Raw genomic sequence first — 12,044 nt, 5'->3', positions numbered from 1 at the left:
GCTTCATTACCTCTTCTGTAGGGTTATTTTGATTCCAGTTTTTTTCTGTTTATGTTAGTTAGTGTTATTTTACGTGGTTATCTTCGATATGGACGTTCGGTTAATATTTTAGCCGTAAAGTTCACTCTGAAATCAGTTCCTCTTAAAGTGTTAAAATCTAAAGTAAAGTAGCTAGCTAGTTAGCTAGCTAGTTAAATTATTAGCTAGCCAACAGATAGAGTCTGCACATATAGCCTAAGTGTGAGATATGTCCGATATAGGTAAACTGATAAAATGCACAAATTATATAAGAATGCATAGCCTTGATTTATTAATTTGTTGAAACAATTCTTATTTAATTCTAATGTTCAGTCGTCTTTAAAATGAGTTTTAGCTAGATTTAACAATAGTCGTCCAAATCTATGAAGTTGTGGGGATCTTTTTTTTTTTTTTTTAAACAATCCTCTTCAGGTGAACTTTGTTGTTTTCCTTTTTAATTTAAATCAGAACTCTATGGAAACCCATTTCCGTCATAGAAGAAAAAAATAGAAGACAAACAGGAAGTCATAATTTCGACTTTCAAAGCGACTTTGAAAGTCGAAATTATAACTTCCTGTTGGTCTTTTATTTTTTCTTCCATGGCGGAAACGGGCTTCCATAGAACTCTGGTTTGGAGTTCTATTTGAAAAGTTATTTTTATATAGTATGAGGTTGATTTATGTGGATTTTGACATATTCCTGGCTCACAGTGATGCTGGAAAATAATTTTTCTCTACATTTTCACTGCCAGAACGTGACGCTGCCGCCACCATGTTGAACAGGTCAGACGGTCCATGTTCTTATTGTCAGTAGGTGGCAGCACAGCCTCACTGTTTCAGCGCTCAGTAGATGCTGGGATTCCAGTAACTTTCAGAAGAAGAGCAGCATTTCAACACAGCCCACTTTGAAACTTTCCCAGCTCAAGTGCTTTCCTCAGAGTCAGAGAGTGATGCTGGACGAATTGAGTACACACACCTAAACTGCTCTGAGATTTGCTCTGACAATGACCCTTCTACTTTATATAAGTTTTTGCTTATTTTCCCTTCCAGGTAAAATATGTTTTCTGTCAGTTTGCAGGATATCTGAAGAACCTGTTGCATCATTGAAGGTTTTCTCTCTCAGACGCACACAAAACGTAACTTTCTCCCCTGTTTTTCTTTTTCCAGGTTCTTCGCTCAGTGACCAAGTCGTTCAGTTTCCAGCAAACATAATTAAAAACTCTGGAGAAGAAACTGTAATAAAATGTTCACATCAAGCTCCCAACTATGATAAGATCCTCTGGTATAAACAAACCAAGGACCACCAGATGCAGTACCTGGGGTACATGAACGTCAACACCGGCTATCCAGAGACCGGAGTGAAAGTGAAGATAAACGGAGAAGCAACTGAAGGGAAAACCTGCAGTTTAACGATCGAGGGAGTCAACACGAGCAGCAGCGGCGTTTACTTCTGTGCTGCTAGTCAACACAGTGCTGCATGTCTCTGCTTCTCAGCACAAAAACCTCCAAACAGCAGATTTCCTTCATCTGAGGCCAGCAGATATCAGATCATTGCACCTGCAACTCTTTAGACTAGTACCAATTTTAGTAGATTAAACAATAGAAATCAAATTCAACTGTTTCACTACTTGTATATGCAGCTTTTTAACTTTTTAGTGTTTTTTAAAATTCTTACATACCGGCTTGTTTTTACCCCCAAATTACTTGAGATAAAGATTGAATTAAAGACTCAACTCTCAGATCAGGAGTCTGAAATCTGGTTTCGTGAATTGATTCTGATTCTGGTTTGAGGTTGAAAGTCAAATCACCATCAAAGTGATGAAACATGAGGGAGAAGGTAAACCAACTGATTAAAACCTAATCACCAAGTTTACTATGAAAAATGATTTCGTTATAACACTCAGAAATGCATAATGTGCAGATTTCTGATAAGAAATATCCTCCTTAATGTTTGCTCCTCTTCATTTACCTCTAACCAACTTTATTTTGCTCCAGTTCTTTTGATTTTTAACCCTCATCTTTAGACCATCACTTCTTTAAATCTTTTTTTAAAGCAAACCTTTTTCAGATTGGTGCTTATGTGTAATTTTGTCCACAAGGGGCAGTGTTTCTCAACCAGTTTTACTCTATGGATAATCAGCACATTGCAGGAAAAGGGTGAAAGTTTGAGTGAATAAATAATTGAACTTATCAGAAAACAGAACCATAAAGAAAATGAAATGATTTTCATCAATTGCAAACATGAATCTGTTTTACAAAATTACATTAAATAACTAACAAGCATATATCAGTGTTTAACATTAAGACGGTTCCACCATGATCATTTTCCACCTGTAGAATATTTGATTTATTGGTTTTCTTTTATAAGTCAGTTTCACAAAGAACTAAATCAATATTTTTATACAGTGCAAGAACTTTTACAGAGATTATTCAATGTTGCATCATAACCGTATGATGGAAAGCACAAAAGACAAAAGCATAAACACAGATAGAAAACTTAACTGAACTCATTGTTTTTTTTTTGCTTGTTTAAAGTTTATTTGTCTAATTCACAGTTTATAGAGAGCCTTTGACCTCTCCAGCTGATCTAACGCTGATCAGCTCAGATGTCGTCTCAGTTTTATAAGTTCAGAAGAAGCTGAGGCGAAACAGCCACGCCCACTTTCCTGCCTTCATATGCAGCAAGGAAAACAGAAGCAGAACCATTTTAAAGTGAGATAAGATGATGCTGTTCATCCTCTGCTGGATGAGCTCGAATATCTTACTAGTTTCAGGTAAAAATAATATTTAGAATCAAATTCAAATTATGTATTTTCTTTTTAAAGTAAGAAAATCTGCTTATTTTGTTAGTTTTGTTTCTCTAGATTAAGAAACGGAGTTAAAATTCGGCTCATCAGAACGGACACTGTTGGCTGTTTTTGTTGTCTTTTCCTTCAGGTTCCTCCCTGAGCGACCAGGTCATCCAGACTCCAGCTCAGATGTTCCAGAAAACCAAAGAAACAGCCAGAATCAGCTGTTCTCACAGCATCCAGAGCTACAACCAGATCCTCTGGTACAAACAGACTGAGCATCAGATGCAGCTGCTGGGATACATGACAGGAACCAGTCCGCTTCTGGAGAAGGGAGTGAACGTGGAGATGGCGGGGAGCGCGAATGCAAACCAGGACTGCACTTTAATAATCAAAGAGCTGAACGTGAGCAGCAGTGCTGTTTACTTCTGTGCGGCTAGTAGCACAGTGCTGCGGTTCACTGCTGCTCAGTGCAAAAACCCAACATCAGTGTTTCTGTAATCTGCATCACAGCTCATCTCATCCTGCACCTGCGAGGAAGTGGCGCAATTCATCCCACGGGGTTTTATACTTCAGTTCATTCAAATGTTTTACATTTTGATTAAGAGTTTAATCAAAGAGTGAGATCAGGAAACGGGAAAGATAAAGTCTGACCAAGCAAACTAAAGTTAATGTGGAATCATGAGTATCAGGATCAGTTTTGTAAGTAAATTCAAAGTGATACAAAAAGAGAAGAGATAAGCATTTTTTGGATTTTTTTTAAACAGCTAAAATCATTTCAGTTCAATTTCAAATTCAACAACACTTTGCTTTCAAAGGGAAATCAAATAATATAACTCAAGTCATTCAACATTTTTAAAGGGTTATTGTAGATGGAGATGGTGGGACAGATCTCCTGCAGCAGTCTGTGTTGCAGCGAATTTCAAAAAGCCTCTGATAAAAGTATAATTTTCAAACGCCAACAGAGAGACTAATGTGTTTACTGTAAAATATTTATGAAAGCAGCACTAAAAATTCTAACCTATATTATAACCTGTAAGATAGGCCCTTAACTGGCCCCCGGCTTCTCCCCACATACTATGTTGTGGGGAGAAGTCAGTCCCCACAACATAGTATTTTTTAGAAAATGGTCCTTAAACTGTATCGAAAACAAGGCCACAGAAAGAAACACACGTTCATGCCTGTACTTCCAGCCAGCTGGGGACTTTTATTGATTTCCATTCATATTCATGACTGCATTTATGTCTAACCCAGACATTTTGTCTAATATATTCCTAACCTTAAGGATATGGTCTAAATCTTACTGAAATAGAACTGAAATAAAAGAATATTCAAACACACAGAGAGACAGTGAGAGAGACAGAGAGACAGAGAGAGAAGTAAAAAAAATTGCAAATTGTGTCCAATTTCAAATTGTGTCAGCACTTAGTGAGTCTTTACAAGCTAGTGGTCAATAATCTAATAAGGATCATTCATGAAATACCTGCTAAAAACCAGAATGTTGATCAGTTTTAGTGTAATAATACAAGTAAGATGACTTGCCAATATAGAAATAATTTATATAGTAAATTACATGGTAACAGTAAAGTGAAAAAGTACATTACTGACTGGTTAACAGTTTGTTGGTGTAGCCTATGAAACCAGTTGGAAGAGGAGGAAGTACTTAGAAAACGTCACTGTTTTCTTCCTGTGGGAGTTTCTACAGACTTTCATTCTGAACAGACCAGCATATGAAGGGTGTAGGAACACAAAATCATCTGCATATAACAGAACCTGCAATGAAATCAATCATCAGCGTGAGATAAAACAACAAATTACATTCATCCTAAGCTTAAGAAAAGACCATGATCATCATCTTCTGCTTACTGACCAAAGTTGTTCCAGCTTTAGGTAAGATTGTCAACTTTGTTCATATAAAAAGGTGTTTTTTTTATGTATTGTACCACCACAAATCTTTATTTAAAGACTACGTTGAACCACTTTGTTGAAATGGATCCTTTAAGGTAAATTGTTCACATGATTTAACACTAATATTCCATGTTTGACCCGTTTCATCAGGAGCTTCTCTCAGTGATCAGGTCCATCAGACTCCGGCTGATATGTTCTACAAACCAGGAGAGGCTGCCGTTATCAACTGTTCACACACCATTGATAGCTACGATCGGATCCTCTGGTACAAACACTCAAACGGCAACCAGATGCAGTTCCTGGGATACATGAACATAAAATTTGGAACTCCAGAGCCGGGAGTCAAAGTGAAAATCAATGGCAGCGCAAACAAAAACGATCTCTGCACTCTGACGGTGGAGGATCTGAGCGTGAGCAGCAGCGCCGTTTATTTCTGCGCCGCTAGATACCACAGTGCTTCATATTAATGCTCCCCAGCACAAAAACCTCCAGTTTAATCTTTTGTTTCTCACATCTTTTAGCAGCTGTGTTGCTTCCCTTCATGAGATGGCAGTGTATCGTCACAGACTGCCTCAGCGCCAAGCAGAAACTGAAGCTCCTCCTTCGTGAGGATGGTTTGATAAAACAGGCACTCAATCCAAAATCAGTAGCAGAGCAACCGTCACCAAATGATAAAGAAATGTTGATCACCCTCATCCTGAGCATTTATTTCAACTGGGTTCTGCTTCCAGGTGATTTTAAGATTTTAATATCTACATGTCTGTACAATCAGTTGATTTCAACAGTGTATTACAGTATCATTTCTCTTCTTTTTCAACTTTTCCAGGTTCTTCTCTGAGTCAGCAGGTGTTTCAGACTCCTACCAACATCTTCAGTGGATCAGGAGGGACGGCCAACATCAACTGTTCACACAATGTTCAGAACTACAACCAGATCCTCTGGTACAAGCAGCAGGCCAGCGGGCTGCTCCTGCTGGGATACGTCTACTACACGGACCCCTACCCAGAGAAAGGGCTGGACATAAAGATGACCGGGAGCGCAGATAAAGATAAGCAGTGCATGCTGACAGTAGAAAGACTCGACTCTAAAAGCAGTGGGGTTTATTTCTGCGCTGCCAGTCGCCACAGTAACACAATCCACCGATTTGTCAGTACAAAAACCTCTCAACCAGGTTTGCATGTGGGCCTCCAGACTCAAAGCCACAGAAACCCAGAATAACTGTAATTTGGTGTTTCATCTCACATTGACAAACTATTTCACTGGAGGTTCTCAGATTAAAGTGGTTTTAAGATGTTTTTCAAAGAAAATACGTAAATATATTATGCACTAGTTGAGGCAGTTCAATAAGAAGTAAACGTTTAGTTTAGTCCTAAAGATTTGTCTGTCCTAGAAATAATAAGAAACTGAATAGCTGTGCAGTGATCTTCCTGTATCTCAGAGAATACACTTAAAAATATTTTTTTAGTTTCTAAATCACCGATTTGCTTAGCACCAAAAAACATCGCTGTGACCTGTTGTCATAGCGACCTTCCAAACCTCTCAGGTCTTCTGGTTCCGGTTCCGGTCTGCTCTGCATCCCAACCAGCACCAGACATGGAGAAACAGCATTCAGTTTCTATGCAACACAAATCTGGAACAAAATTCCAGAAAACTGCAAAACAGCTGAAACACTGAGTTCCTTCAAATCGAGGCTAACCCCACCTGTTTATAGTTGCTTTTGAGTCATGATTATAATGAATATCAGCCAAGATATATTTGATCTATATTTTCTTGATTCGACCAAATGCAACATTTATTGCTTGTTTCAAAGCTGGTGACTGTATGGTGTCTTTATGGTGTAAAGCAGTGGTCCCCAACCCCCGGTCCGTGGACCGGTACCGGTCCGTGGACCAATTGGTACCGGGCCACGCAAGAAATAATTAAATATTTCCGTTTTATGTATTATTTGAGTCTGGAGGATCTTTTATTTTGAAAATCCTTTAACCGGATTCTCTGTTACTTGTGCGCCAACACAGCCCACAAGCAGCAAAATGAGTAAGAAACGGATCAGATGTCTTTGTAAAGTTTCTTGGCAAAGGGGAAAAGGCCCAGAGAAGAGACAGGAGGATGGATTTATCCCGGACCGGTAGGTGAGTCAAACATTACAAGCCGCTCTGTGTAACATGCGGCAACAGGTGTTATGCCTAGAAACGCATGCCTGGCCAAAATTGCATCCCCTCTCGCAGGAGCGCGCATCGCGCTAAGCTCTCGCATATTGACGAGAAAACGGACTGAAATATGACCGAAGAGGAAATTTTAAAGATATAACACCGGTCAGAAAGACGCATTTAGTTCAGTGTCAATGAGATGATATTCAGAAAGGATTCTTTTACTGATTGATTTTAGTTTCCTCTGCGATGAACTCTTTGCGTAAAGTCTATCACGTCCTCGCATGAGGGTGTTAATTATAACCTGTCAAATGACCGACGGGCTTTAAATTTTCATGTAGTTAAAAAAAATAACCGGTCAAATACAGAAAATATTCCGCTAACGCGACCTCTGGGTCGCATGTAACGAAGCACAGCACATGGCGCTACACCCCCCCCCCCCCAACCCCCCGCCACCAGGAGGCGGCACCCTGCTACAGAACCAAGAAGAAATAATGACTAACGGGAGCCCTGAGCTTGTTTCTCTGCAACGAGACGGTCCCATCAGGGAGTGATGGGAGACAACGACACCCGAAGTGTTGCTTATATCCACAGCCTGCTTGGTCTCTACGTGGCAAAGCAGTTTGAAGCTTCATTGCTGGGCAGGCATGCGTTTCTGGGCATAGCACTGGTGGAAACGCGGTCACTCCGAAATAGAGCCGAGCCGAACCGGGTTGTTTCTATTGCTGGTGGAAAAGGGGCAATTGAAAGTCTTCAAGCAAATCAGAACAGCTGAGAGAACTTAACAGAATGTCGCCAGTGAAAGTCCATGAGTAGGAGGAACAAAACAAGACCACCAGAGGGCGGTGTTGTCACATAGAACAGAATGGAATGGGTCAAACACGTCACAGGGTCCGAGCTGCGTCACGTGTTCCCTCATGACGTAATTATTATAAAACTTAAAAGTATTTTTAGGCCTTTATAACGTGCTGCACAGTTGGCGCAGTTGGTAGAGCTGTTGCCTTGCAGCAAGAAGGTTGTGGGTTCGATTCCCGGCCCGGACGCTTCTGCATGGAGTTTGCATGTTCTCCCTGTGCATGCGTGGGTTTCCACCCACAGTCCAAAAACATGACTGTCAGGTTAATTGGGGTCCCTCTAAATTCTCCTTAGGTGTGAATGTGTGTGCATGGTTGTCTGTCTCTAATTTCCCCTGTGACAAGGGCTGGCCGACCTGTCCAGGGTGTTAACCCGCTCGCCCCCGAAATGTTCAACTGGCGAACGATTCGGGTAATGTTTCGTCCGAAACGTTACCCTCTGTGAGGGCACCTGTTCGGTACTCACAGGGGGCTGAGGGTTATAAAATGAATGATGAATGAATGTTTTACCTCACATTCAAAAAATAACAATTCACTGGCGACATTCTGTTAAGTTCTCTCCGCTGTTCTGCAAATCACTCCCTGATGGGACCGCCTCGTTGCAGAGGCATCTGTATATCTTATTTTGAAGGAATATGTAAAAGTTACCATAGCGACCAGATTTAAGATATAAGAATTGTCGGCCGATTCTACAAACCTCTGTGACCACAGAGCTGATAAAAGTACAACAGGTTCGATCGGTTCCTGTGTCCAAGGCAGGAGGAACAAACCACACGAACATCCCGATTCCAGAGGATAATCCAGTAAAACCCCCAACATAGCATACGGGAATTTAGAATAACCAAACACGGATGACGATGTAGTTCAATAGTGACAGTTTGTGGAGTCATTTTAAGAGATAAAAGACGTAATAAAAAGAAAAGGCGGTGGATAAAAGACGACGGGAGCAGCCGCTCTATTTGCTGCACTATGATTTGGAGGTGAATATGTTTTTTCATAGTTAACATTTTTAACTGAATAAACATATATAATAACGACCTTTACATAAAATAATAAACATTTCCACATATCATCTCCGATATCCACTGGACTCTCAGTTGCGCAATATGTCAGCTGTTTGGGATTCCCCTCTGTGCTTACGTCACCGCGCTTTCTGATTGGCTACCTGTCACATTCAGCAGGGTGTATTCTCGTTCTCAGTCAGGGAAAACCCCACAGGCTGCGATAAAAAGCCCACGACAGCCCAAATTAGGTATATTCAGGATTTAGCGGGAACACCAACATGCAGAAGCCTTATCTGACGGTTCACCCCCCTTCCCCCCAATCCCCGGGCCGCAGCAAAATTTTCCAATGTCTTCACCGGTCCGTGGTAATAAAAAGGTTGGGGACCACTGGTGTAAAGGACTTGAACTGCCTTTTTGCTAAAATGTGAAATACATGTAACCTTGACTTGTTGATCTGTGATTGGTTTCCTTATTTGACAGAGGAGGAGCCACAGAAACTCATCTCACCGTCTCAGACTGGAACAAGTCTTCTAGGTTTGTTGTGATCCAGATTGTTTGAGCTACTAAGATTAAACCAACAGAGAAAAGTAAACATCATGATCGTCATCTTCTGCATAATCTGTCATCTTATGTTTGTTTCAGGTAAAAAAAAATTCCCCGTTTACAATCATTCTGATTTAATGTGTGCAATTACAGTTTTAACAATTAAAATAAATTAATTAAATCAACAGGTTCTTCTCTCAGTGACCAAGTCCACCAGACTCCTTCTGAAAAGTTCTGCAAAACTGGAGATAAACCGCAAATCAGCTGCAGACACGAAATTCAGGACTACACCCGGATCTTCTGGTACAAACAGTTGACGGACCATCAGATGCAGCTCCTGGGGTACATGAACGTCAACGATGGCTATCCAGAGACAGGAGCCAATGTGAAGATAAATGGAGGAGCAACTAAAGGGGAAACCTGCAGTTTAACGATCGAGGGAGTCAACACAAGCAGCAGCGGCGTTTACTTCTGTGCTGCTAGTCAACACAGTGCTGCATGTCTCTGCTTCTCTGTACAAAAACCTCCAAACGGCAGATTTCTTTCATCTGAGGCCAGCAGCTTACTGATCGTTACAGCTGCTTCATTACCTCCAGCTAACGTTACCCTGCATTTCTAAAGCAGACATGCAGAAGGTGTTAAACAACAACTCTCACTAGGAAAGATAAAACCGAATAGTTTAGATCTAAATCCAGTTTGGAAAGACTTGAAGGCTTTCCGTAGCTGCACTCCATCCAATCTGACCGAGTTCAAGGTATTTTGCAAAGTTGATCAGGAAAAGATTTCAGTCTCCAGGTGTTTAAAGCTAATACAAGCCAAATGTGGGTAGAGTAGCAAAAAAAAAAATGTACACAAGAGTAGCACTACTTCAACATATTTTTACTCAAGTAAAGGTGAAAAGTTGCAGGAAATTCGAGTTAAAAAAAAGTGTTTGGTAAAAAGGCGACTCAAGCACAGAGGAACTGATCAAAGCATTTGATTTAATATTTGGAAATTGCATCCTCAGACGGACCAAATTATATAGTTAAGGGAAAATTTGGGTGTTTTAAGGATCAAAATGTGAGTAATAAACATTACAAAATAATCAGGTAAAAGAAACATTTTTCAATATCAATTTATTTGAATATTAAACCATCAAAAACCATTGGTCTGTGTCTGATGAACTTTTGGTTAAGACAAGTTTGTTCTTCATTTAGTGAAGTCGCTCACAGTGGGTGGAGGATCCAGAAATGTTATTAGAAACGTGGAGTCAGTAAATAAAGTTACCAAACAGAAGATGGGACTCCAGTCTGTTTTATGAGTGAAGTGTTTGCACTACTTTGTGTTGTTTTATTATATAAAATCCCAATTAAACACATTACATTTTTGTAGTTGTAGTTTGAAAAACATTTGAAAAAGTTCACATAAACACTTTTGCGAGAAAAGTTTGTTTTACAAATATATGCCTTTAATTTGGAATTTTACAGCGATAATTTAGGTTAAACTTTATGTAGTTTCACATCCTACCATTAGGTGGCAGCATACTCTATTTTAAGGCAATACTGCAGTTTCAGTGTTGAGAAGAACAGTAGACAACTTGCCTCCTCTGGGCTTGGATGCTTTTAGGTTGATGTTGGATTTATTGTTACTGTATTGACTTGGCCAATTACAATACAATGATTCTTTTCTTTTATATCAGCTTTGATTTTTTTCTACTTTCAGGTAAAATACTTTCTAAATTTTGCTACAGATATTTTACGTTCTGTGCTGTAACGTTTAAAGACCTTTCAGCTTAAGGTTTCCGTCTATCTGTCTGGCTTTGTTCTCCCAGGTTCGTCTCTCAGTGACCAGGTCTACCAGGTTCCTGATCACATCCTTGGAAAGCTGGGGGAATCTGCCATCATACAATGTTCACACACTATTCCGAACTACGACCGGGTCCTCTGGTACAAACAGTCGACCCAGCTCCAGTTCCTGGGACACATGTACAAAAACATGGATAATCCCGAAGCCGGGCTGGGTGTGAAGCTGGGTGGGAACGCAGAAAAAGACCAGAACTGCACATTAACGCTCGAAGTCCTCAACCCAAACAGCAGCGGGGTTTACTTCTGTGCCACTCGCTACCACAGTGCTCCAACTTACTGCTCCTCAGTACAAAAACCTCCCCTTGTTTCTATTATTATGACTCACACTGTCACACAACTCATTCTAATGAAATGTCTCTCTCTCTCTAAAAGGGGAGGATCTTCTTGAAGCAACACAGTATTTAACCTCCCTCAGAAATTCAGTGCAGCATCCTTAGACCACATCAATAGAAGCTGACAGATGTAATTCAAAATGATATCTCAAGTTCTCATCATATTTATACTCTTTTTTTCAAAGAAGCAAGGTATTACTCCGAAGCATCTGATTGGACTTTTACGTTTGTTGATTCAAACACTTAAAGAGTTCCTGAATGTCCTTCTGTCACCTCACAGTTCACTGCCAGGACGTCATCCAGGATCCAACAATCAGCTGGAGTTTTAAGTCCAAGTCCGCAGAAATGAAATGCAGCCACAAAAATCTTATCACTCATACCCAGATGTACTGGTACCGACAGCGACCAGGGAAGACCATGACTCTCATTGTGTACACGGCGTTCGGTGGGCAGCCAGACTACGGAGAGAACCTGCAGAGCAAATACTCAGCAGTCAAAGACTCCATAGAGGCCGGAGCTCTGACTGTGAAGGACCTGCAGCCTGATGACAGCGGCATTTATTTCTGTGCTGTCAGCAAACACAGTGATGTGAGGAAATACAACAGC

At 40.4% G+C, this 12,044-nt stretch overlaps 1 long non-coding RNA gene and 1 gene segment (V, D, J or C); both read left to right on the top strand.

Annotated features, from left to right (window-relative positions):
- The first annotated feature begins 2,723 nt into the window (after window positions 1-2,723).
- Window positions 2,724-4,146, top strand: LOC106921663 (T cell receptor alpha variable 36/delta variable 7-like). The segment is given in 2 exon segments: window positions 2,724-2,791; window positions 2,955-4,146. Coding segments are annotated over 2 exon segments (405 nt in total).
- Window positions 4,147-9,237: 5,091 nt separating this feature from the next.
- Window positions 9,238-11,367, top strand: LOC148152764 (uncharacterized). The gene is made up of 3 exons (XR_015761942.1): window positions 9,238-9,361; window positions 9,451-10,963; window positions 11,073-11,367. It is a non-coding gene; the product is annotated as an uncharacterized LOC148152764 (long non-coding RNA).
- Window positions 11,368-12,044: the final 677 nt, after the last annotated feature.

This window comes from Poecilia mexicana, unplaced genomic scaffold, assembly GCF_051168715.1.
Source record: "Poecilia mexicana isolate PSO_F unplaced genomic scaffold, ASM5116871v1 scaffold_22, whole genome shotgun sequence".
Lineage (NCBI taxonomy): Eukaryota > Metazoa > Chordata > Actinopteri > Cyprinodontiformes > Poeciliidae > Poecilia > Poecilia mexicana.
Note: the sequence above shows the minus strand (reverse complement) of the source record. Positions and strands in the feature narration are given on the sequence as shown.